The sequence below is a fragment of the Acanthopagrus latus genome, chromosome 18 (assembly GCF_904848185.1).
Source record: "Acanthopagrus latus isolate v.2019 chromosome 18, fAcaLat1.1, whole genome shotgun sequence".
Taxonomy (NCBI): domain Eukaryota; kingdom Metazoa; phylum Chordata; class Actinopteri; order Spariformes; family Sparidae; genus Acanthopagrus; species Acanthopagrus latus.
In genome coordinates this window covers 13,096,712-13,123,487 of record NC_051056.1, presented here as the reverse complement: position 1 = coordinate 13,123,487, position 26,776 = coordinate 13,096,712, and the positions used below count along the sequence as shown (strand labels likewise).

The window sequence follows — 26,776 nt, the reverse complement described above, 5'->3', positions numbered from 1 at the left end:
TTGGACCCGCACTTGTTGTGTCAGCCTTATAAATGTTTAGAAGGTTTTTTGTTTTGTTTTTTTTAATTTAGAAAAAATTTGCATAAAGATTGTTGAAGTCTTCATCAGCAATAATATGATACATCCTGAGAAACACCACCTCAGGTCTCCGATCAGTGCAAGGCAACTTCTGCAAAAAGGATTCCAATTCTTTCTTTCTTTCTTTCTTTCTTTCTTTCTTTCTTTCTTTCTTTCTTTCAAGCAACATTAGAAATGCAATGAGCATCTAATTAATTTAGGAAAATAGAATGATGCATGTCCAATGAAGAGTAAGAACAAATAAATATTTCTCTTTATGATGAATGTTGCTCTGTTTCAGATGGTCCAGACTGGAGGTGACTCTCCAGGGGAAAACACTGGAAGTAGTTCCAGGAAGTGAATCCTCTCCCTGCCCCGTCGTGTGGTCCTCCAGCTAAGGTGCATCTAGTGTAGTTAGTGGTGTAGTTCAGTATCTACTGCCCTAGTTGCTCCTTCTGGCTGGAGGGCTTGTTATTCTGTAAGAGTCAAAAGTATTCTTCACTTTCGCTCCGAAAACCACTTTATCCCTGTGATGAAATGTATCACGTCCAACGCCAATGTGAGCGACTTATACTTGTGTATGTATTATCTGAATATCTTGTGTTACATAAGGTGAAGAAACTGTCTCGCATTTGTAAGCGTGTGCTCAGACGTCCCGGGTGACTCATGGCTTCCAGTCCCAGGAGCTTAACGTGCTGTCGGCCTCGCAGTTCCAAAGTGCTCACAGTGCAGGTAGTGCGCACGGATCTACTGCAGTTTGTGCACTTCAGGTACTGCTGGTCACCTCCCCTCGTTCATCAGCCCGCTCCCAAGCTCAGACGGTGGAAAACTCTGGTGGCTCTACGGCGAGTTTTGTTGGTTTGCTCTCAGCTTCTGCCAGTCCTTGCTGTGCAAATCCATGCAAAGCTCTCTGTTCCTCAGACACGCGGCCAAAAGAGGAGATATGGGGTGTTTTGTTTTCTGTTGTTCCAGAAGCTTTGATGAACACACGGAGCACTAAAGGAAAAAACAAAATCACAGCGAGCACAAGAGAGCAGATGTTGTTTGCAGTCATGTTAGGGCGTCTCAACACGAAGTTTCCTGGCATTGCTTTTTGGTCTCGCTGTTTTCAGGTGGATGACTTCACAATTTCAATACTCGAGAAAATAAAAAGAAATTGCACAGTATCCATCTGCAATCCGCCAGATGTTGTGAGCAGCTACACATTAATCACTGATTTCTGTGGAAACATAGTAGAGAAATTGTCATGATGGTGCTTTGGTTCGACAGACATCTTAATCAGAAAAGAAAGATTTTAACTGACTTAAACTGGTAAACTAAATAAACAAGCTCACCTTAAAGGACAACACAATGTCATACTGCTCCACTCTTTGTATGTGGCGGACCCTGCCACCTTTCTAGCTTCAGAGTTCTGGGGCCTTATTTTCCTCTATGAACAGCTTTTTTTGATGCAGTTTTGCAAAAGATTAAAAAAGGGTTTGTTTTATTACCTCATTAAAGTTTTAAATGTTTAAAGGTGCTTTTTGTAAGAGAATTGGATGTTTTTGAAGCTTTGAGATGGCATCTGACACGTCCTTCAAGCCCAAAGCGTTGTTGTTTGACAGGCTGGGGTTGAGACTCAGAAATCAACTTTTCATACAAATGGCATCTTTTTGACTAGTTTGGATTTTTTTCTCCAAAACTACAAAGTGCCTTAAAAACAAACAAACAAAAGAATGTTGAACGGTGTTAAGTCTGCAGAGAGATCGAGTTCCACGTTGGCCTGTCTGGTGTCTGACGCACGCTGACCACTAGATGGCGCCATTTCAACTTCATTGGCTCTATTGGAGCTTAGAGGAAGTAAAATATCTGTCCACTGTCGAGGAGAAGAAATAGTCAGTGTGAAATAAATAGTCTTTTGTTGTTGTTGAATTAGATTAATGTGAAAGTGAAAGCTACGAGGAGGCTGTTTCTGTCCACTTTAGTTTTGTGCAGATTTAGTGAGTGTTGTGTTTGCTTTCTGTGCTCACTTTCCAACCTTTTTGAATAATAAACGCAAATTTTCACATCATGTCAACGCCTGCATGTCATTTACTGTGAAACATACCTGTGTGCGTGTCGTGTCTCACGCAGGTACTGTGCCCTCCTCCTCCTCTCTATCAGCTCACATCACTGCTGTTACACGAGACACAGGAGATCTGTACACGCGCAGGCTCACGCTGTGCCGCGCGCACCCTCCCTCCCCTCCCCCCACCCCCCATCTACCCGGGGCTCGTGCGTCTGTGCGCAGAGAGCCGAGAGAGTCAGAGCCGCGAGTGAAGAGCGACTCAGAAGTTCTCAGCAGCGGAGAAGCTTCACCGGGAGAGGCTGAGCCGAGCGGAGCAGCTCTCCAGACTCCAGGCGGGCGGAGTGTTGGGGACGAGGCGGGGGGGGGGAAGGATGCTTATCCGAGCCGAGCCGGCAGCTGCTGCCTCTTCACCTCGTCGCCGCAGACGCGGATTCCTCCTGTAACTTTGAAGGTGTTCAAGTTTACCTCGGCTCGTCTTTAAGCGTCCGGTTTCGGCTGTAGGTGAGCCGCTCGCACCGCCATGCCCGCTCCATCGGTCCACGGAGCGCTCTTCCTGTGCGCCTTCCTCCAGATGTTCCCGCTGCCCGGCGGACAGACGGTGCCAAACTGCCAGGAGGTCCGCACGGTGTTCCACTCTCTGCACCCGGGCTCCAAATGGGTCCCCGAGAACCCGGTGTCAGGTAACTGTCATCAGCTTACAGTCGTGTTGTGTGTGTGTGTGTGTGCGTGTGTGTTTTTAATTTTTAATTTTAAATTTTTTTACGCACGTGGTTTCTGGTTAACTTAAACTGTCTATTAGATTTCTACCTCCATCACCATCACAGCAGTTCTTTAACGCCACCCAGCCTTCTTCACTCAAGTCAAGGCTGCTGACTTCTCCAGTGTGCGCAGTGAGAGTCATCCCACACACACTCTCCATCCCTTCTGGCTGAACGTGTTCTGACCTCCTTGTTAAAAAAAAAAAAAAGAGAGTGCAGGTTGAATCACATAAACCAGCAGTTAAGTGTTAAATAACGAGCGTGCAAGAGATCGATCCAGTATCGATCGGAACACGGAGCCAAGTAACATTTCCTGAATAACTTTGGTTCGGCCAGCGCTTCTGGAGACTGGAGGCAGATGTGAGCATCATCTCTCTGTCATGTGGGCTTAAATCTCCTGCGGAGTTTTTAGAGGTTTCTTCCTTTGTGCCACAGATGATGATGATGATGATGATGATGGACTGCACACAACGATCAGCATTCACACTGCTCTCTTGGCAGCATCTCCTCAGCCACATTGTGTCACAGAATATAGATTAGTGGTGTGATGTGAATTGTGACCACACCGAGAGCGTGTTTTGATCATTAGTGTTCCCTGGAGCTCAGATGTCACCAGCTGGGAGGGAAGAGTCTCGAGGAAAGGGACCTGAATTCTGAGACGCCGAGGAAAAACACACCGAGATCATTCCCTTCTCCTGTGGGACGAGAGGAGCAGAGGCGCTCCTCTCGTCCTATTTTGCAGAACACAGCGTGTCGGTGTGCCGCTGGAGCCTGTTGCACACCCTTCTGAATCAATATGTAAATGGAAATCCCTCTCATGTGGCTGAATCACTGCCAGCTGCAAATGTTAATTGGGTGTTTTAGTGTCATGTCAGCACAGGCAAGTGCTCCAGGTTAACTGTTTTCTCTCCCCGCGCTCCCAGCATGCACTTCGCACACTCCTCACTCCCACCTGATTCAAAGAGGTTCACCAGATAATACTAAACGTTCTGTGAAGGCATCACAAAGTGCTTCGAATCAAACAGCAGGAAACATCGGCGATGCACTTTGAAGCATGTTTTGTCACGCTCCCTCGACCCCCTTTTTTACTCTCCCGTCCAACCACCGAGCCCCACATCCGCCCCCCACGCGCATCCATCTTTAATCACATGCCCTCCACCTCCTGGGCCATCAAACATTTTATCATCCAGCCGAAGGGGGAATCATCGTAGCAGGCCAAGAGAAATATTTAGCCGGATGCAGAGCTTCTCCGAGGGATCAGTCCGATTCCACACCATCTCTTACACTGGGAATCAATTCACCAGTCAGCCAAAGGACAATCCATCCCGGCCTGTTGAGAGGTAGCTTGGTTTACACGTTCCCTCGATGCCCGTGGCTACTCTGCTCTAGATTCTTTTGCTGGCTTTATTAAGTGATGGTTGCACAACAAGTCTGTCAAGACTGAAAACCTTTCAGCTCTTAATCTTCTGTTTCTGCTGATGTTCCCTATCTTTATTAACAGATTACAAACAGCATTTTGAAATGATGCATCAGCTAAGGTGTAAAACCTGCAATGATGTGTCATATTCCCTGTATGTGTGATTGGTGACTGTCGACAGTACTTTCTACACAACACTACCTCCCTGAATCCTGAATAAGCCCGCTTGGATTTCTGTTTATCGACTTGTAGACATCGTCTCCGGCCTGTTTCCTCTCTGGGCTCTTATCGACTTTAAACCCTAGAAACGACTTTTTTGGCACAGAAAATAGATGTTTATCATATTTGTACATTCTTTGTCCAAAAAACAGAAAAAAAAACATGAAATATATTTCCTGTTACATGTTCATTTCCTTATTTTCTTTATCAAATAAAGAAAAAAAGGCATAATGCACCACTTCCAAACATGTACATACATACAGGATTTTGGTCAGAGGAGAAAATGTTCTAAAGGAAAAGTTGATGTTTGCAGCCGTGTGCATGCACAGTGAAAGTGTAACCCATGGGGGGGGGCTTTTAAACCTTTTGTTTTATTATTATGTATTCTGTAAAAGCAGGATTCATGTCCTGGTGACAGCTGAAAGTCTTCCCATTTATTTTGAATGGAGCCTGATCCTGTAAGCCTATTGAAATGCTTTCATTGTCACGGCACGGTCATGTGAGATTCTAAAACAAACCTGCATGTGTCGGCTTTGTTTTTAGGGTCTGACATGACCATGTTGTGACATGTTTAACAGAGAGAGAATTGGAGTTTTCATATGGTTTATTTTTCTTCATGTCAACATGTGCAGTACCTTGATCAGGTGTAGAAGGTGTCCTCGAGACATCGATCCAAGGAGCATATCTAACAAGCCTCAATCTGAGTCCAGGAGGTCCTCCTACCTCTATATAAAAAAGACAACACACACACGGGTCAGTATAGGATGCCCAGTTAGGTCTTATCATTTATTAGGTTTTAACATTTGTCCCATGGAGCCACATCTGAAAAAGAGTTCTGTGGTTAGATATGATTGATACAGACTGACACAACTGTACCAGAATAATAACAGCGAGACTTGAACCTCAGTAAAATGAATCCAAACATGTGTAGAACACAGAATAATAAAGCAGATATTAAACTGCTGATAATGTCTAAAGACTCTCTAAACCCTCCCCGAGGGATCTCTCAGGTCCGCACTTTGGGAGCCAGTGCACTAAAATATAATGGGATGTGCTATCAGGACTCACAGCTGAAACAAAAATGAGTGGGGAAATGGATTACAACAGATTGAATGTAATTTTGTTCTAATAGATTTTAGAGAAGAGTAGAGGAGGAAGACTTTAGCTAATTCAGCAGGGCCCGCAGTGAGGACGTCACGCGGCCTTGGCTCCAGTCTTTCATACAGTAAATTAGTGAAGTCTCTTCACGCTGGCACCAACAGTTTTTTGAAGGATGAGGCGTGAACCCAGAGAGGAGCGATGGTAACCTTGTAGAAACGTGTGATTCATTCGATGGAGTAATGCAGCCGTTTACAACCTTTTTGGCTCGTAGCCCCTCGAAACAAAGAGCTGCACTTGCAGCCGATGATTTATGTTTTATTACATGTATAACTTTCGTGAGTAAAATGCACAAGCAAAGATTAAAGTCTGCCAGATTAAACAGGATTTGCTCTGAGACAAGCAGTTTTTCCCCCTCTGCTTTCTCCTGCATCTTGCTGTCTCTTTATTTATTGTTTATCAGTGTGTGTGCGTAAAGAGTTGCCTTGCCAAACATTACATCATCAACAATCATCACTTTCACTCGTTCTCGCTCACAGTAATGTATTCTGTTTTTCTCTGTGTTGGAGATCCACATACGGGGAACCTCCAGAAAATGTTGTATTATTCTCAAAGAGTCACATTCTCTTCCTAAATGAATTATAAATGTGCTTTCTATTAAGAAGACGTGACACATATTGAATTTCCAGGCATGTTTCCACAATCCACACTGTCCGTTCCGTCCAGGCTTGACGTCGGCATGTCTATCATCATTCCAGACAATATTTAAGCAGTTCATGAAACTTTTAAAAGTAATTCCCAGAATGAGCCAGAGTTATGGCCCAAGGCTTGTACTTTAGGTAGGATATCCATAAATCCCAGCTCTTCTACTTCTGTCTTAATGAGCTCACTTTTTTTCTTCTTCTTTTTTTAAAAAACTTTTTCCCAAAAGCATGAAATATGCAGTCACTTCTCATGTATTCAGTCCATTTTTGTTGGCCATGCCTCATACATAATATATCCTTGTCATTAATTTTATGGAGAACAAGTTGAAGGTTTTTCGGTGACGGTCACATTCGCTGTAATTGTTCTGAACTTTGTACCTGCTGGAAAAAAAAAATTGGCGAGTAAATGCGCAACAGGGCCTGACGTGACGCGAGTTCTTCATCGAGGCGTGCGGGGGAACGAAAGATTGATGAAATTAGATGTTGGGGATGGCTCGCTGTGATGTGACTGGGGATGGGGAGTGTAACTATGTACCCCAACCCTAACCCTAACCTTAACCCTTATCCCCCTAACCCATTCCCCGGTTTGTTCATCAACCGGCAACAGTGGGGAACATAGGACCTTTTTTCCTATGTTCTCCCATTCCATACAAAGCGGGGAACATAGAACCCTGGGAACATAGGGATGATTCACTGGGGGGATGTATCACTTTCTGTGTGTGATGGCGGAGTAGCCAGCACTGATACGGCGTACACAGTGTGGGGGAGATGGCTGATTCAGAGAGACGTCCGCAGGAATAGCAGAGCAGAATTCTAATAATGCTGCGTGAGGCGCCAGGGGGTGAAAAACAATAAAATGAAAAAAAAAAAAAGGCACAGAAAACAAAAGTTTGTCTTCCCACAGATGTGAATCAAAAGCGGTCGAGTGTGTAGAGGAGCGGAGTTATGGCAGAACTGCTGTAGGAGTATCACTCGCTGCTTTGTTGTGGCTGATGCTGTGGGTGGTTGTAGTGTCTGAAGGTGAAATGGAGGCTGGGTGTCAGTTCGCTCCATCGTGCCGTCGGTGAGTGTGGATGAGTTGCGCTGGCTGCTTGGTCGAGCGCTCACCCCAGGACACGAGAGTGAGAGCTGCTCCATCAGTGTCAGCGGCGGTTTGGAGCAGAGGATGCGGTGGATCTCTGACAGCGGCGGCCGGCCTGATTCATGAGAGGAGCATCAGATTCTCACTTAATGGAAGAGTCGTACTAGTTGGCTGGAGGCTGCGCTGACAGCTGCCACTTATTTTTAACAGAAAAATCCTGCACAGTGGTCCTGCAGAGGAGTTGTTTTCTCTCTCTCTCTCTCTCTCTCTCTCTCTCTCTCTCTCTCTCTCTCTGAGCTGAAACAATCATAGTTTGGTGTTTTTGTTGATGCTGCTGAGCAGGATGTTTTTAAAAAAACAAACAAACAAACAAAAAAAACAGGGGTCCAGGAGACGTGTCTCTCTCAGTAATTAGCTGCGGGGTCGGGTCATCTGGGCTTGTTGTTGATGGTGAAAAACAGAAGAACAAAAGCTCCGGCTGTTTAAGTGACACACTGGACGTGACTAATCGTTGGATCGACTTGACCTGAAGCGAGAGGTCCTTGTTCCTTATTAAGCGCTGTTTTGTGTTTTGTTTACTCGGTCTCTTCTTTTTTGAGAACCCCCTCTTTAATAAAGGGCACTTGTGTTGTTTTGTGTACACTTTAAAAAAAAAAAAGGAGCTGAAATGAAAAGGCTCTTTCACATTCACGCTTCCAGCTTTCAAATTATTGCTTCATCAAACGACTTAAAAAAGTGGAGCAGTGAGCAAAGCACTAAAAATACTTAAAACAATTGTAATCCCCAGTAGCTAATGATATTATTATTCCCTGGCTTGCTTGTGAATTGTGCTATCTTTATTTCATTTTATTGTCTCTGCAAAGTGACACTGGCTTATTTTGCCCTGGAGAGGAAGCCAAGGAGTCCCCACATGCTTCGCCTCAACACTGGAAGCTGATGTTTAATTTATGCCCATAATGAACCGCTTTTAACATATTCTATATCTTAATACAACTTGTTTTTCCCCCATGGTCTCCATCATTAAACTTGCATAGTGATGGCTTTCTAATTGGCGCTGGGAAACCGGGAGACACATATTCTGTATTTGTGGCTGTCCCCTTTCCCTTGCTTGTTAAAGAAGCGTGGGGAGGGACTCCTCTTGTCTGTGTGCACACAGGACGCTCTGAGCCCCTGCTGGAGTTTTCACCCGTGGCATTTCAGCAGAAACTCTCCTTCTTGAGAGGAGCGGCGGAGGACTGTCACAAACTGAAGGGCGATCAGTGTGTTTCTGAAAAGGCTTTCAAAGACCTTGACTGTCTTGAAAACGCCAGCTGTCCTGCATGTCAAATCGTCTGGGCCCACCACTTCAGCGTATTGATTCAACGTGCGTAATAATTTAAAGGCGTCACCTTGGACTGAGCTCGTATGTTGGGGGAAATTTACATCTAAATTGCTCCCGGGCCCTGCACCTTGTCTCTCTTCATTTTCTTTGAGAGAATTGGCCATCAGGACACAAAAATCGACTAATTAACCAATAACGCACTGATGGAGAGGTGCTCTCTGTGCCCGATAGCTATTAAGCGTGAGGTAGGTGAAGTGAAACAAGCTCGGAACAAAACTGCGGCGATGACAAGGACTAGAAAAAAAATGTTTTAAAAAAAGGAAGAAAGAAGAAAGGGGGAGGGGGGAGAAAACGAGCTGAGCCTAAAGCATAGTGCAGAAGCAGGAGGCTTATTCCCAAGTGACCTGTCAGTCACAGAGAAGGCTTTATTTAGATGGTGTGATTTTATTATTTGTGAAACTCTACGGGGAATCATTTTCCCGCCGAACCCCTCACTTATTCCTCACCACTGTGGAACCTCTGTAATGAAACGCATTTATCATCCGCAAAACGACAAATGTGCAGATGAAACTGTCTGTTTTGCCGGAGATAATTGCTAAATCCCCGTCTCTGTGCTCTGCACCGGCCTCACTCCCCTCACCTGTGGTGCTATTGACAGCTTAATAATTTTGCCCCTGCAGTCTGAAATTAACTTGATCTTATCTGTCAGGAGTCCTTTGTCGGTATTGATTTAAGATATTAAGCCTGTCAGTATGCATACAAAAGGCGCCGTGTGACAGATTTATTGCCTGTTTTCACTCATTAGACTCCACACCTTAAAGCTCGTCCGGGAGTCGGGAGAGAGTTAGCCAGCGCTGCTCTCTGTTTGACTCTTCGGCGCTTATTAATTATCAGCGCCTTCACTCTCTTGCATCTCTTGCTTTAGTTTAACTTCCTGCCATGCCTGCTGTTCTCATTGTTGCGGTCTGAGATCTGCCTCTGAAGATCTATTGTTTGCAGATGTCGCAGAGACAAAGCCTCAGTGGAGAGATTCACTTTTTATATGAAGATAAAGCCTCCATCTCAACAAAAGCCTTCTGACACGCTTGTTATCAAGACTTCTCTGGTATAAATATATATTCACGTTCCGAGCCCTCCCTCCAAATTAATCTCTCCGCTTCCGTCTCTTTATCCGCCGCAACCCCGAGCAGCTGAAGCTGGCAGACTCCCCTGACATTTGTTTACCACACCATCAATCAGGCCCTTGTCACTGACGCCTCTCAGGCAGCAGATCCTGCAGACAAGTCCTCGACGCAGCTTGGCACGTTACGACTGCAGCCGCCGCCGAAGCTTTCAACAGCCACATGGGACAGAGCGAGAGGGAGGGAAGCACTAAGGAGAGGGAACTCCTCTTTGTGTTTAAAACATCAGATGGTTGTGCCCTATTTATGTCGGTGTGATGTCTTGAGCGCGCATCGCCTCGGAGCAGCGATTTGGGAATACGCTGGGAAATTTAAAGCTCGCATAGAAGGTGCAGTGGACCTTTCTTCTTCAACGGAGGTGCTTCGACACAGATTTGTGAGATCTGCAGTTTGCAGTACATTTGCGTCGTTCTGTCATTAGTGAACTTTGAACTAAACACACCTGTTCATATTTCATACTTCTGAAGAGACATTGTGATCGCAGAGGCATGTTCAGAGAGAACAAGCGTCTCTTTGTCAGAGGTGTCCTTCTGTGCATCGTCACATAAAGCTCCAGTTCATTCACCGCACCTCTCGCAGCAGCTGAGGCACTTTGCCTATCCTTGGTCAGACTGAATTCCAACCTCGTCGTCTTTATCTCCCCACTCGCTTGGGTTTTTTTTTTTTTTTTTTTTTTTTGCGGTTCCAAATGGAATTAATTTGTTTGGGCCGTTCGTTCTTTGATCTGGTTGTGTGCGTCGACGTCGCACCCTCAGTGACACATCCTTGTCACCTTAGTTTTGCTTTTCGTGAGGCTTACATCCGCACCTTTCAGAAGTGCTCTGGGAATCCAATTATTTCTCATCTGTGTAAACAACTTGTAGTGTCAGTGGCCTGGTGCAGAAATGTTGTTTCATCACCTTCAATCTCTGTTTTTTTTTTGTTTTTTTTTTTCAGAATATCATACATAGTGAAAGCACGCTGAATCCTGGGTTTGTTTGTCTGCCTCTGAATGGCTGCTGGCTCTCATCTGTGCACCTAGAAAGTATGTTTTCGTTTGATCCTCTGTGTGAAAAGTGTGGCCTGGAGTGGTGGGGAAACTTCTGTTGACCAAACGGATCAACCCAGCCTTGATATATTTCTTGAATGTATTTATTTTTGACTTGGGTGCTGTTAATAATGCAGCCTCTACATAATGATCCTCCGCTCATTAAGGCTGCAGAATCTGCTGTAGTGTTTTCTATGTTTAGCATGCAGATGATGCAGCCGAATCTTTTTTTCTGCGCTTGAAGGAAGAGGCTTCTGTTCCGTGAGAGTTAAACAGAAGTGGCTTTTGCGGCTCCTTCCCTTTGCTCATCTCGACTTCTGTCCCGTCTCTGTTGGTCTCCCGCCAGGTGCGGATCTGCAGGTCTGCCAAACCAAAGGCCCGACCTGCTGTTCCAAGAAGATGGAGGAGCGGTATCAGGTAGCCGCACGCAGCAACATGGAGTCGGGCCTGCAGGTTGTCAGCGCTCAACTCAAGCGTCTCATCATCGGGAATGCTGCCATATTCCAAGGTAAGCACTAGAGCACCTACGATGTTTTTCGAACGAGCCCAGAGAGAAAACAGCATCATAAACCCATAATTGACACCCTCAAAACAAGACAGTCTGTATCCACTTTCTCGACTACACATCCCTGGTCGCATCAGCAGCTCACTCCTCCAGACAGTGAGTCACATATAAATAAAGCAGCAACATAAAGCACGCAGACGGGGATGAGATGCTCAGCTGCTGCTCAACTAAATGTTAGAATGGCAGAGACGCGCGGTTAAAGTGACTTTAGATGTAGTGTGCGCTTGTCGGTGCCAGACATGTTGTTCTAGAAAGTGACAGCCTCCTGAGATTTTGGCGCAGTGCAGTCAGAGATGGCTGTTATACACTGAGCGAAAATCTCCAGTCAGCAGTGGTCCTGGAAAGCGCTCGCTGATGGGAGAGGTCAGCGGAGGCTGGCTGGTGTGGCTGGTTCGAAAACCAACAGATGCAATGACGGCTCAGTGCAACGGTGATGTGAAAAATACGCGCAATTCCAATCCTGGAGACGCCGAGGATCAACTGCGCTCGGCCGGGGAAGAAGAGGATGAAGGTGCGGGAGGCAGGTGATGGCTGAGAGTGACCGGCTGCAAGATGAAATGATACCTGGTCTGATGGTGAAAGCAGATATGTTCTAAAAGTCAGCAGGAACTAAGTGACAGTGTCCAATCAGCATTTCCTCGCCGGGTTGCTGCTTTAAATAAGTGAAGCTGCTCTGGAGGCAAAATGTAATCCCAGCTGATACCATGTGTACATAACAGAGCTCATGCTTTAACTTACTCATCAGTGATGATTTGATGTCTTGGGAAGTGTGCGTTTTAACTGTCCTGTACATTTCCTAAATCATTCTGATGGTACATTGACCACTCATAGGGAGAACAGTGTCTCTGTCAGGCTCACACTCTACACCCCAGACTCCTGGATTTGCACTTGTAATTGAGTGTGATGGTAGGATCTCCCAGTAGAAATTACAGAATGCTTTATGGCACCATGTCACACACCATCAATGTGAAACTGGATCATATTTCATGCCCTCCAGCTACAGTCTCTTGATTGACATCTAGCTTTACATTACGTTTACATTTTAGGGCATTTAGCAGACGCTTTTGTTCAAAGCGATTTACAGTAATTCGTACATACATTCACACACTGGTGGCGGTGGCTGCCATGCAAGGTGCCGACCAGCACATCAGGAGCAGTTTGGGGATCAGGATCTTGCCCAAGGACACTTCGACATGCAGAATCAAACCAGCCACCTTCCCGTAACAAGACGCTGGCTCTGACCCTGAGCCACAGGCGCCTATAATACATTTTTAAAGCCTACACGTTGGTGCATCCGTATTTTTCTTTTATTGTTGAGATGCCTATTAAGTCATTTTTGAGTACTTTAATTTCAGGTCTGTAAAGTAAGAATTAGCTTAGCAAACCACACCTCTGAAGAAATTCAAACACTCATCGCACACTGCCTCGTTAACGGAGCCTACGGAAATCCAAAAGCCTTTTGTTAGTGTGGCTGCATGATTAAAAGCCAACAGCCATGATGAGAAAGACGCTTTTCAAACACTTTCTTGTGGACTGTTGCAACTACAAGACTCACTTTTGACGGAAGATGGAATTAAGGTTTAATTCATAAAAAGAGAATAAAACACACGTTTGTTCAACTCATGTGTTTTGCCACAACGGCCTCATTTGGTCTGTACGACCGGCAGCCTAGCTTGTCTGGGGCTAATGTCCGCAAACTTTTGGGAGAACGCACCACTGTGTTCACTTTTTCTCCCCTACTTCAGGCATTCAGGTGCAACTGTTGCTTGTGATTGTAGAATTCACCAAGAATTGTGTTGTGTTTTTTTACTGTACCGTGCATTTTTTAAACTAGACACAAAAAACTTCAACAGAAGTGACGGCTGTAAACTTTAAGAACAGGCTCCAAGTAATCTCCCGGAGAGCAAAGAGGTACACAACTCTTCCCTCGCAGTGCAGCCGTATTAGTAACTGTTGTTTTGAAATATCCTTTTTTAACGTTTAATGTTGAGCTCTTTCTTTTTTTTTTTATCACTCTACACAGGCCTTTTCAATCCAGCGCAGCAGCTCTGTTTACTGTCTCGGGGTTTCTTTAAGTGGGATGTGCAGACTCGCCGGGCCAACTTTTTTTGAGCGCACTCTCACTGGTTGTGAAACGCAGCACCATCCTGACATGCCAATTAAAACTTGGGGTTTAATGGGGACCGAGGGGTTTGCTTGACTTGGTTGTTCCACACTAACTATGTTAGAGACTGCCGCTGTGGTTTGGCTGCACTTTCCTAGAAGGGGTTCAATACTAATTGCTTTAGCATAGGGCTTGAGAAAACTCCCCAAACAGCCCCGGACTGAAATCCTTTTAACATCCTGGTCTTATCTGTTTCCCTCCACTTCATTTTCATCCTCTCTCTCTCTCTTCTCCTCCTTTCTTCTCTCTCCCTCTCTGACTCTGCCAATATCTCTCTCCATCTCGGTCTCGCTCAATCCACTTGACTTTTCTTTCTCCTTCTGTCTTTCTCACCCCGTCTGTCTCTTTCTCTCTCGCGCTCTTGTGCTACTATTGGGAATTGAGCGCACGCCTTGTTTGCAGTCTTCTTTGCTGCTCTCTGTCTCTCTTCTTCAGCGCTCACTTCTGCCAGAGATCAAAGGGCTTCCCCTCTCCACTCCTCTATCTCCCATCTCTTAGCGCTCTGTCTATCCCTGCATCCCCCCCCTGTTCCAGCTCCACCTGCCCGGCTGCTCCGCTTTCCCAAGCCTCAGACTACACCAGAGGTTTTCACCCTTTTGAAGTCAACTTCTCCAAACAATAGAGAAAGTAATGGCTCTGTCTGTCTTTGTCTTTTAAGCGGTAAGATGACAGGCTGCTTTAACATTAGGCTTCTTCAGGATCAATACCAGGAAATAGGTAAGGCATTAGGAATTTCTAATGATGCGTGCCTCTAGCGCAGAATGACTCATATGCCATCTGACAGTCTAATGAGCCCTAGCTGATCTCTTTATAGTGTACCAGGGAAACACTATGTAATGGATAAACTGCAGCATCCACTCCGATGTGTGACAGACTCTTGGATTCCATTTTGATGCACATTAGCAGGATCATAACACCATCTTCCCCCACAAGCTCTGATTGCCTCGCGCTCAATGGCCTGATGTTGTCAATTTAGCTCAAAACGAGAATCTGTAAACCTGTGCAGGATGCTGCTCTTTGAATCTAATCTTTAAAAATGAGAAGCTGATCGTGCGCATGCTGAGAATTTAATTTGGAAAATAAATTATGGGGTCCAATATTTCTGATGAGTGTATTAGTATGTGATGCTGCACGTCATTGAGCAGCCTGCTGATGATTTGATGCACGAAATGTATTGCAGAGTTTTGAGGCAGCGCTGAGGAGGACAGTGGTGGTGGAGGCGTAAGAGTCCTTTAAGGGCCACTACACTCTTTTACACATCAAGTTGTCACTAGTACCACCAGTGTAATTAAGTCCTCATAACATTACATATTAAAAAAAGTTTACTTTAATATGATTGGGAATTGATCATTTAAAGAAGTTTTGTCGGGTCCAAAATGATTAATTTGTTCATCTCGTAGTAAGAATTCTGACAAGGTTTGTGGGTATAATATTAAACGCCTCAGCAGGTTGAGGGGGGAGTCCTATAATATACGCCCAGCATACTGTGCTACAATGTTAACATTATCTAGCATCGTCAACCTTAATGCCACATTTAGATGCTTAATTCTCAATCAGTGTCCAATGTTAAATCATGATGTGAGTTTACCATCTTTCCATGACCTTAATTATGTGATGTGCATGCCTCAACATAACCCTCAGAAGGTTTAATAGAGATAAATATGTCAGGGGATACTACAGTATACTGCAAGACTGGCAATGGCAGGAAAACAAACTGAATACGGTGCACAACTTAGCAGAAACTTTCAGTAAAACATTTCCTCATTATGTTGATAAAAATGTTTTCCCTTTATCTTATCTTTCAAAATGTGTTTGCTGTTGCAAATTATAAGTGAAGTGAAAGCTTTAGACTTACCAGTCAATCAGCTACGGTCATGAGCAGCTGAAATGAGTTTCCTCCGTAGGGTGGCGGGGCTCAGCGTGAGATAAAGGGTGAGGAGCTCAGACATCCGGAGGGAGCTCGGAACAGAGCCGCTGCTCCTTTGTGTTGAAAGGAGCCAGTTAAGGTGGTTAGGGGATTTGATAAGGATGCCTCCTGGGTGCCTCCCTTTGGAGGTTTTCGGGGCACGTCCAACCCGGAGGAGACCCTGGGATAGACCCAGAATTTGCTGGAGGGATTACATATCTCATTGTGGCCTGGGAACGCCTCTGGATCCCCCAGCAGGACCTACAAAACTTTTCCTGGGAGAAGGACATGTGGAAAACCCTGCCGGTACCGCGACCTGACCACAGATAAGCCAAATAAATTGGATGAAAGGAATAGAAATCAGGGTAATTTCCAGGACAGGGATGGAAATTGACAGTTTTGTCCAATTAGCAGTTTAAAATCTGAATAATGAAACATGGGTGTACACAGGAAACAGGGGGGAAAAAGACAAAGACAGGAAGTGGAAAGTAAAACATGACACATGAGAATAAAACAATGAAGTGAAACAGGAACTGACTTTAACAGAAGCCCAAACCATGTCTTTATTGTGAAACAACAGCTAATACAAAAGAAATTCTACATTTTCATGGATGAGGTAACGTACTGAAGAGAGGGTCCTGTATGTAGTTCTGGAGAAGAAATTCAAACTGAGAATTTTAATATTTAAGATATTAATGAAGTAATAATACAAACTCTGAAGTATTTGTTTTTTTCATTACTGAATAAACAAGCTGCTCTCAGGGGAAAATAAGGTCAGAACACTGTTTGACACTAGAAAGGTGGCAGGGTCCGCCACATATAAACAAAGTCAAGCAGTCAGCAATCAGCTCAGTTAACTTTTGTTTCAGTATTAACGTGCTTAATCAGTTTCCAGTGAGTTTCCACCCTCTGATCACCCACCCAGGTCTTCTTTGAGGCTGCAACTCTTAAACAGTGTCTTCGTGCGGTGGCTCAGCTGACTTTAGCACAGAATTATGTTTGTGTTGTGATTACTGCACATCTCATGATCTACTCTCCCCCCTCACCCATCCTCTCTGTCTGTATCCCCTTTATAACTGCTCGACCGAGCAGAAACTCATCCAAAACCATCTTCTGGCATTTTGGGTGATTGGCAGCTCTAATTGTTGTTATTTCCCCAGTGATGTGTCCTTCAGCGAGGCGCTGCTGCTGATGTTGTGGTGCTCAGCCCGAGCCTGAGCCGGCAGATTAGAAATTAGATTATCCTCCTTTGTTAATGAGACAAGCTTTTATTTAAGTTTCTAACAATGATTTGTCGGGGTTATTACTATGTAAGTGGCTGAGTGTCAGTGCGGGCAGACTCGGGATGCTTCTTCTTGTGCAGTGCTCGTGTTAAATCACACATCCAGATATGGAGCCTCTCCTGCCTGCAGTGCTGTGGAGAGAACAAGACCACACTGCTGTCTGCTCAGCTTCATCACAGCCCCTCTGCAGCCTGAGGAGCAGTCGTCACCCAGAGGGGAGTCACTCTCAAGTCCAAAGAGCAAACCCAATTAATAAACATGAGAGCACAGGATTGGCCCGATTGCTTATGAAGTCAAATATGCGGGGAGGAAAGTTGAGCAGCGCGCGTGTGTGTGTGCAGAAATCAGAGAGTCTGTGTGATACTCACTCAAAAAAAGTGGGACAGCCAGCCTGGTGCTCCTGAAATGACTCAATGAGTCCATAGAAGGCTGGCTCAGTGGGGTGTTCGAAAACAGGTCTGACTTGGACTACTTTCAGGCAGCATGAGGGCGATCTGTATGTGGCTTCACTCGTTGCTGCGAGGCAGGGGAGCTCTCTCCACTTTACTCTGAACACACAGGGGTGACGCTCTGTAAATGAACAGGGGTTTGGCAGGGGCTTGAAAGGATGCTCGTGTCTTTTTATCAAATATAAAGACAACCTGCGGTGTGCTTTGCTGAACAAACTCACTCACACACACACACGCACACACCATAACTGAAAAAGTTCCCTCAACAGAAGTGTGAATAAATCTTCTTTTGTGTCCTTGAGTTCCTTGCACCTCGTTCCTAGCGGGCCAACAAATTAGCATCTCATTAGCAGTCTCAAAAAATTCTATCGACTTCCCCCGCTTCTTCTGGATGGGTTTTAATTACTCTAAGTGTATAAGGAATTAGAATGGCAGACCCCCTGTGGCCCTGGTGGAGGTGGTTGTTGACCTTGAGATGAGTTTGCCCTCATTTGTCTCCAATAGTGCTGAATGGACATTTGCCATGGCAGTAACCCAAACGAGTTGTGGCAGGAGGGGGATGATGCAGAACCTGGCAGGCCCGAGCTGCCTCCCCATCCAGCAGCCAATAATCAAAATCAGATCTCGCTGCCCTCTGCATCCATTCCCTGTCTCCCGCTCGTTAGCCATCCGCTCGATCCCGAGTGCTCCAGGAGTCTGGCCCGGGCAGACCCCTCCTTTGTTCTTCCCATCATCTGCTTTCCAATAATCATCCCCTGCCTCGTGCTCTCCATGGAGTCATTTTGTCTTCTGGAGAAGTTTTCCCGGAGTAATCCAATAACAGCGAGGACTGGTGGGATATATGCCTGCTGCGAGATGTCTGAAGTTGTTTACTTGCTGCCCCGGGCTAATCTAATAACTTAATGATGGGGAGAGGCAGTTTTGCTATGTCCAATGGGCTCCTTCGAGCATCGTTTACTGGACACGCTGGGGCATACCAGCCATTACCACGTCTTCTTCTATCAACTCGTAATTTGATTTTAACTTAATTGCCATGTTTTATCATTATGCGTCAATCCTTGGTTTGCTTGTAATGAGATTTTCAGGACTTTTTGAGCACACTGCTGGGCTGACAAACTGCGGCACAGATTGATATTTAATAAATACAGTGCAATACTGAAAATGCTGTCTGTTTGAGTTCTGAGGCTTTCTCTCTGTGTTCAGGAGCCACAAAGGAAAAGAGCGGAAAGGAGTGTCGCTTTGCAGCGAACAGCCCGAGAGAACATTTTAGTGTTTGTGAGGCTGAGAAGGAAAATGTAGACACATAAGCACCAAAACATCCAGATGCAGCAGGTGGAGTGATGCAGCCCTTCTTAATGTTTCCTCTCATTATTCAGGCTGCTCTTTGTTGAGATCAAGTCTAATATCACACACTGAGTCACCACAGGCAAGTACACAAAACAGATATGTGGGTGCTGTTTTCCACTGAATTAGACTATTGGGGTGGACTGTTTCTCTTTGACATTTCATTATGAAGTCAATGTTGATTGCACAGTGTAATAGCCATAGAGTAATGACACCGTTGGCGTCTACCATAGATCAGTTCCCTATAACCCTCGCTTTCACTCTGCAATTCTGGGCGCCGCCGGGTAAGAAATCTCCTGAGAAAAACGCTGTAGGCTGATTCACAGTACAACCAAATCTGCTTTCATGTCTCCATTATAGAGTAAATGAATGAAAAAACCCGCACTTTTTCTCCTAATGTTTTCTTCTCCTTCAACCCCGCTGTAGTTACCTGCCTGCACAAATCAATACTCTGTCAATAAAGCAGTAGCGATTATCTTTTACTTTTACCTCCTCGGTGAACATGCTTTTTTCTTTTGTCTCATTTCTAAAGTGGTGTTGATCATTTCTTCAGGGAAATCTGGAAACCGCTGCAGTGTGTCCTGTGTTTTAGTTGTTACTGCGGGGGAAAAAAAGCGATCCGGTTGTCTGTGCATGAGCGGCGCCAGCAATGACACCACTTGGAAACACAAGAAGGGGGAAATGTAAAGTTGTCTGTTTCCACTTGAAGTTAACATGGTCTGCATGCATATTAGTGTGAGTTTCTGTGTCACATTTACCCCGTTTGTGTCAGACTGGAGCCTCTGTGTAGTTCCAGACAACGTATCCATCCTGCTGCTTCACATACACATATTTCTTACCTTGAAATCGAAGAGGAAGAAGAAACAGAAACAGAAATTCTTGTCTGGATTGGTTGATTGATCTCTTGTCAAGAAGGATGGTTTGTTTCAGTTTTTTTTAAATTTTTTTTTTTTTACCCATTACTTGCCTGTTTTACCAGGAACATCTTCTTGTACCAAAAAAGGAAAAACTTGCAATAATTCAGATTACTTAAGAAAGCAGTGGGGTTGTGACTGCTTGGCCCAGTGATCATCTTTTTCTTGGCTGCTCTGCCCTCTTTCCCTTCATCTGCCACATCCTGCTCTTCATCGAGCCATACCATGTGGTATGATGTCAATATGACTGTCAGATCATTTTCAGATCTATTTTGGCTGAGAGCCGTGCACTTGACATGGAAAAAATAGCGAGACTCCATGTCACTGCCGCCTCATGTTAGATACACATGAGCCATGTGATAATGTGGGCTGCTTGGCAACTAAACATGGCTACATGAACAGCAACATGAAAAGAAATATGTTCCACCAAGCTGTCAGGCTAAAGTGTCAAATACCTTTGCCACAGATAATCAGTGAGTCTGATACTCTGAATCTGAATAGACTCTTTTCATCATTTTCACCTGACCTAGGCACCTTTCTACAGTTCTCACTGAAGGACTCACTTTGAAAAAAAACCACACAGCTTCTCCTAACATAAACAGAGACATGATCCTACCATTTCTGGTACCTTCTCTAGCTCACATAAGTCATTAGCAAATACTAACATAAGTGACAAGCTAACATTAACACAAGTGACAAGCTAATGCTAACGTAAGTGACAAACTAACATTAACATAAGTGACAAGCTAATGCTAACATAAGTGACAAACTAATATTAACATAAGTGACAAGCTAATGCTAACATAAGAGCTAACATTAACATAAGTGACAAGCTAATGCTAACATAAGTGACAAGCTAATGCTAACATAAGTGACAAGCTTACATTAGGGCTGTAGTCTGTAACTACTTTTTGGTTATATTGGCTAAAATTGCCATTATGATTGTACAGTAGAATAAGATACAGGTCAGCTGTGTAAAAATCCATGCTGCCGGTAGAATACAACCAATCAGAGCCAAGGGGAGTGTCTGAGAAGTGTCAATCATTCTCGTGCATACACTGCCCAAACTACCCAAACTGTAAACAATGGCGGAGAACAGACAACCACAGCGCCGAAAAATGCCCCACCATTGCCCACGTCAAAGAGGAGAAATAAGGAGACTGACCAAGAAAAGGAGTGTAAAGACAAAGAATTGGACCGAGCCAGAAAGAAAACTAGAATAAATATCAGACCGTCATTTCAGAGGTGGAGGGAGCTGCGGGATTTGTGAGGACTCAAGAGCGACGCAGAGTTAGCGGCTTTTCTGCTGGACAGGTAAGTAACACTGCTTGATATTTGTTTCACTATGTGATTCAACCACAATGCTATGGTGGTGGTATGTGGTAGTTACAGTATTACTCACAATAGCGCATATTGCCGTATGATGTTGCAGTCGAGCTACATAGCTTGTTGCTAAATCTAGCTTGCTAGCTTGTATGCTCCGGTGTTTATCTTTGTGTTCAGGACGCTCTGAAGTCATTGAATTGGTTTAGAGAAATAATGTTACTCATGCTTCAGAGAAATAATGTTGTGCCAGGTGATGATTAGGTGGTAACTTTGTCTACAGCGATGTGAGGAATAGTGTTTGTTACACTATATATACAGTGGTGAGGCACTTGTCATTGTAGTTTAGTTCTATTGGTCAGAAATAGAACAATCAGGGCTTATGTTGTTGTTATTTTGAATGCACCGTCTTGGTTATCTGGTGTCCTCTGTTAGCGTGGTTACAAGTCTGCTCATGCACAGCAGGCTTCTCTGTGGGGAGGAGCTTTGAAGACAGAGAGGAAGAAGGAGGGACCTGGGAGCTGTATCATACTGATATTCCATTTTTTCTCAGAACTCCAGACTGCAGCTTTAACATAAGTCATAAGCTAACATTAACTTAAGTGACAAACTTATGTTAACATAAATGACAAGCTAACGTTAACATGATTAACAAGTTAGTCCTATATTTGAGCCTCAGAGTGATTTCATAAAAGTGACTGTTTTTCAGACACTTTTTCAGAGATGCTTGTGGCCTTTGGAACATTGTATTGAACAACTGGCTTCTCTTAATCAGGTCCAAATAACATGAAAAAAATCTAATCTTAAGCCTATTTTTATCATAGCTAAGGAGGTTACATTTTCACCCATTACTGACATTAAATACCTTATTAACTAATTAACATTAATTAATTTTGATGTGGATCCAGACAAAGGACAGAGACTAATTCATGGATGTTGATGAACAAAACAGGCATATTTAGGTGACTTGTATATAAGAATGAGGGACTGTTGTTCCTTGGCAGAGGTATGCGCTCTACTGAGTGCAATCCAAGGAATGCATCAAGCATTTATTACAGTTTTTCTCGATTGTCTACACACATTTTCTGAAAGCATGCCCCATACTCTCAGAACTCTACACACAAATCAAAAATCAAACACACAATGGGCAAAACCCCTCAATTCTCCTGCAAAATGAAACTTTACGTTCAAAACAATGTTATTTCTTCTCAAAATGGTATTTTGTTTTCAAATGGCACACACAAACCATCAAATGAATAGACATTTAGAAGAACCAGTTGAACACTGATGTGCTCAATGTAAAACACTATAATGAATGGACAGCACTTCTTCTTTGATCATAGTGACTTAGGCCTTTTGTTTGTTCAGTGTTACACTTACTACAGACAGCTCATACATGACTGTGTTGTGAAATATTCGAGAATATTGTTTTTATACTCAGGACACACAAATACGCGGTAACAAATATATTTTATCCACTTTGTGTTGGTAATCTTTCAGTTCTGCAATACAAATAGTAAAATACTGTAAATACTGTGTAGGAATACAAAGGAGGATTTCCCAAATACTTGAAACATACTGTATTTTTTACAGTCAACAGAACAGTCCACAGGCAATACTGTACTACTGTACTCATTGAGTACTGTATTGATATGCAGTACTGCAATTTTCTAGTGAGAGTAGATTTCTTACCTATTCTCATTACTCTCACTTCTCTGGCTCTGCCTCTGTTTCCAATGTTGGCATCCATTGCTCCAAAGCAGAAGAGCCTTTTATGTTGGCCTTTTATGCTAAAGCTCTCTCCATGAAAGTTGTGCCAAATGCAGAGAATTGTGTGTAGTGTTTCGAAAAAAGTGTGTTTTAGAGCTGCAATTTGAGTGTAAAGCAGGAATTGTGCTTGTAGTTTAGCAGAATTGGTTCAGGGGGTCGTGAGTTACATGTTGTGGTCAATGTGTCTCAAGTACCAGATTTTGTGTGTAAACAATCCAGAAAAACTGTAATGTCAGTCTTCTTCCCAACCCTAATGTTTAGCCTAAAACACTACAGCAGCTTCTGTGCAGAGCTTGCTCACCTGAGGAACCCAAAGTTAACCAGCTGAGTAATACTTGCTGGGGTTGTCTCTCTTTAGCACGCAGGCCACTTTGAGAAGCTGTTGAACAAAGCAAACATGAAATCACTTCCTCCTGGTAATCATTTCACTTCTTCTTCGCCAAGATAAACCTTTGTTTTCGTTTTTGCATGCTTTCATTTTTCATTGTTTGGCTTTCCAAACTGTCTGTCTTATCTCTGTGGGCTTTATGTAGGTTGCCAGGCGCTCCTGTCTCCACAGGAGGCCTCGACGTCCTATCCCCAGCAGGGCTGGCATCCTGCCTAAAGTGCTCCTGTTGTCTCGCACGCTTCACAGTACACCTTTTTAATCGTGCCTCCGTCTTTTGATTTGACCGCACTCAAACCCAAAAATGCGACGGCTGTCTCTCTGCTGATAATATGTCAGCCAGTCTGCGCCCCATGGGGTGGATATTTGCATATTATTTCAGCTGTGACTGTCGAAATCTTCAATAGCAGAATTATCACCCCAGAAAGAAAAGAGCCAACTCTTTCAGTCTTACACTTTGGGCTGTTCATCTTACGCATTTCCACCATTATTCTTAAACAAAGGCTGATTTCTCCACTGAGATTAGGAGTTGGTGAATTATGTTCATATTCATTTTGGAAAGACCTGTGGAGAGGAGGATTAGTTAGCTTTGCTTTTAAGCATGTTTTAGATATGAAGTGAAAAATGATAGAATAGAAAATAACCTTAACATTTTGTGAATGCACTCTTTTCTTTCTTCTGTCTTGTGTCCTTGAATTTTTTTATTTTTTATTTTTGAATAAAAAAGGTTTTCTTGAATAAAGAAAACCTTTCATGGGTTTGAATTGAAGTTTTGCTAGTAGTCCCATATCCAAATATACTAACCCCCAAATGTTATTTAGCTTGAAGGCAGGACTTTATACTCTTGTCTTCCCAGACCACAGACACTCTCTCAAGTGTGACAGAGCTGCGTCATTAAATTCATTTATTCTCGTTCATTTTTTACAGAAAGTCCCGAGGTTCGATTCAGCTTTGGTGTCACCTCAGCAAAGCGTTATCTGTGGGGAGAACACACGATTCCTGTTCGTTCCTACATTTCCTTCTTCACCTACCCTGTCGTGTGCTTTACACTGATGTGTCAAAAAATTGTCATGAGTGGTTTCTAGGGACGAGCGTGGCTCTTGGTGTTTGAGCCACATTTTAATGATGTGCCCTGTTGCACGCCTCTCGAGCCTTATTTCATCATAGAGGAAAAACAAACAGTGTGGAGAGAGGATCAAAGTGTCATTTGAAATGCTATCATCAAACAGAGCTGAAGGGACTGACAGCTCCTCCCAGCTCCAGCTGAGAGAAGGAGGCTTTGTTTCTCTCTATGTCTGAGGAGGGGTGTATCAGCTGGAGAGGAGGAGAGGAGAGGAGAGGAGAGGAGAGAGGAGGAAAGGAAAAGAGTGGAGAGGAGAGAGGGGGAGAGGGGGGAGGAGAGGAGAGGAGAGAGGAGGAGAGGGGAGGGGAGGGCTGGAGAGGGGAGGATAGAAAAAGAAAGGAAAGGAAAGGAAGGGAAGGGAAAAGGGTTGTAGAGGAAGGGAAATTACATGAAAGGGAGATGAAAGGAAAGGTAAGGAGAGGAGGGGAAATTAAACGAAAAGGAAGGAGGAGAACAAATAGGAGGAAAGGAAAGGAAATGAGTCGGAAAAGGAAAGGTAAGGAGAGCAAAGAGAGAGTGAAAGCAGCATATTGACGTGAACACATCTCATACTGAGCTAATGAGCTCCTTTAGATGGATCGTCCAGCATCTCTATACATCATGTGAGACTTTTTTCCACTTAATGGATGATACAAATCTGCTTTTTCAGAAGTGCCCACAGTTCTATTTAATCAAAGCCATTTCTGTGAGCTGAATCAATTCAAACGCAGGAACAAATCTGAACAGCCACATCTATTAACAAGACGTGTTTGAGAAAGTACACATTTGTCTTCATATTAACCCAAATGGAGGCTATTCTTAGATGTCGCTTTGTTTATATTTATCCTCACCCCGGAGCATGCACGCTCCGTATAAATCTAAAGCCTTTACAGCTGACGTGTCATGGCTGCAAAAGTTCTCTCTCCCTTTTTACTCAAAGCTATCATTCCTTCAATCTGAAGTTATTTGAGTTCAGCTCTATGGGGGCAACCCCAGCAAGACCTGAAGGTGTTTGCTTGTCAGTCTTTCTCTTTGTGCACAACGTTTGGCAGCTTGTGGCTTGGGACACCTGCTCCAGAATTAATCTTCAAGGTCTCCCTGTTTATGAAAAGCATCCTCTGCTTTGGCTTTGTGCACTCTGCAGTCAGTTCACTCACAGGTCTGAGTCGTTTGAACCTAATTCAGGTTGCGGTCTCATGATATCAGCACAGAGATTCTCAGAGTAGGAAGATTACATGACCGTCAGACAACTGAAAGGCGACCCATTTATTTCTGCTCATCCTCCATCTCTTCACAGCTCTTCCTTCACCTCACGACCCCACCAGTTTGCCCTCTTCCTCCTACTCAGACCATGCACTTATAGTTCAAAGAGATGCATTTTTCATTTTGGACCATGAAATATTGAAGCACTTACGCAACATATGCTCAGCCATGCAGACATAACAACCTGTCAGGGCAGGGTGGAGAAGGGCAGAGGGGCAGATCTTACATCTTTGTGATCTCATGGCTTATTTATAACAATATAAATATGTAACAACAATTGACCAGATTTAACTTCTGAAAAGGGGTCACTGTCATCACCTGAAAACCATGTGTCATATATTTGCTCTAACACCTTCAAATGTAAAATGTTCTAACCCACCAAAATGAAAGTGCGCATATGACATTACATGTCTTCAGTCCTCATGCCAACAGTTAACGCAGGTTTGTTTTTTAATACAGTTTCCTAGCTTATAGCAAGCAGCATGTGCAATGAATCTACAGTCTCCCTGTCTAAATTACTTTAAGAGTGTATAGAGTGTATCTAGGCAGCAGTGCTTTTAACACGGGGTGCACATTACTGTTTAACGTTAACTCTGAAAGACTGTGATTTCAAAGTTTGAGTCAAGCAAGCAAAGTGACAGTTTTCTTTGGTTGTAAAAGAAACAACCAGCATCGGTACTGATAGGGTGGATTTTTAACTGTAGTTTCCCGGGGAAACAAACCACCCTCTTCAGTTGTTGCAGCTGTGTCTTAATGGCTAGGGAGCCTGGACCGTTTGCATGTTCTTGCCAGCCCAGAGACACTCAAGAATAATCCACAGAGATGCTGAGAGGAGCAGCAGCTGGCCTGCAGGAGAACTGTGACAGCTGAAGGGTTGTGTTGTGTATTTACTGCTGAAAACTACAGTTTACAATCCACCGTAACAGCATGGCTGCTGGCTGTTTGTTGTACAAGCCAACCTCTAGAACACAGACACAGCCAGAGCTGCACATAATACCCTCTGTATGTCAACAGTCATCCTATAGTGATGCCCAACCAAGGCAACCCACAACAACCAATCAGAGGCAGAGTAGGGTTTTGCAAGTACAGCAGTGGGATACATAGTAACGCATATTTATCTCCAACATTGGACATGGCACAGCATGGAGAGATTTCACTGGTTTCTAAAATAGTCCCAGCTCTGAAAAAGAAAAGATGGCAGTGGTGTTAAAGTCTAATTCAAGGGTTTAAAATGTTCCACAACTAATGAGTCACAAAAATGCATTTTGGGGGTCACCAAAACCTATTGCAGTTCTTTCTGAGGGTGTTTTGAATGTGTGTGCAAGATTTAATTAATAATCCAGTAGTTACTGAAAAAATTCAGTTGGAACCATAGTGGTAGACCACCTGACTTATACT

At 44.0% G+C, this 26,776-nt stretch overlaps 1 protein-coding gene across 5 annotated transcripts in view; it reads left to right on the top strand.

The window, feature by feature from the left end:
- Positions 1-360: 360 nt before the first annotated feature.
- The window catches only part of gpc3 (glypican 3), a 118,601-nt gene continuing 92,185 nt past the window's right edge, over positions 361-26,776 (top strand). For 2 of the 5 annotated variants that reach the window (XM_037078091.1, XM_037078090.1), the window contains exons 1-3: positions 364-456; positions 2,170-2,784; positions 11,257-11,418. In XM_037078091.1, the coding sequence (XP_036933986.1) occupies positions 2,625-2,784; positions 11,257-11,418 (322 nt within the window). In that variant the 5' untranslated portion in view covers positions 364-456; positions 2,170-2,624. Of the gene's footprint in view, positions 457-2,169; positions 2,785-11,256; positions 11,419-26,776 lie in introns of all 5 variants that reach the window. The other 3 variants (XM_037078092.1, XM_037078089.1, XM_037078088.1) reach the window with 3 other exon arrangements.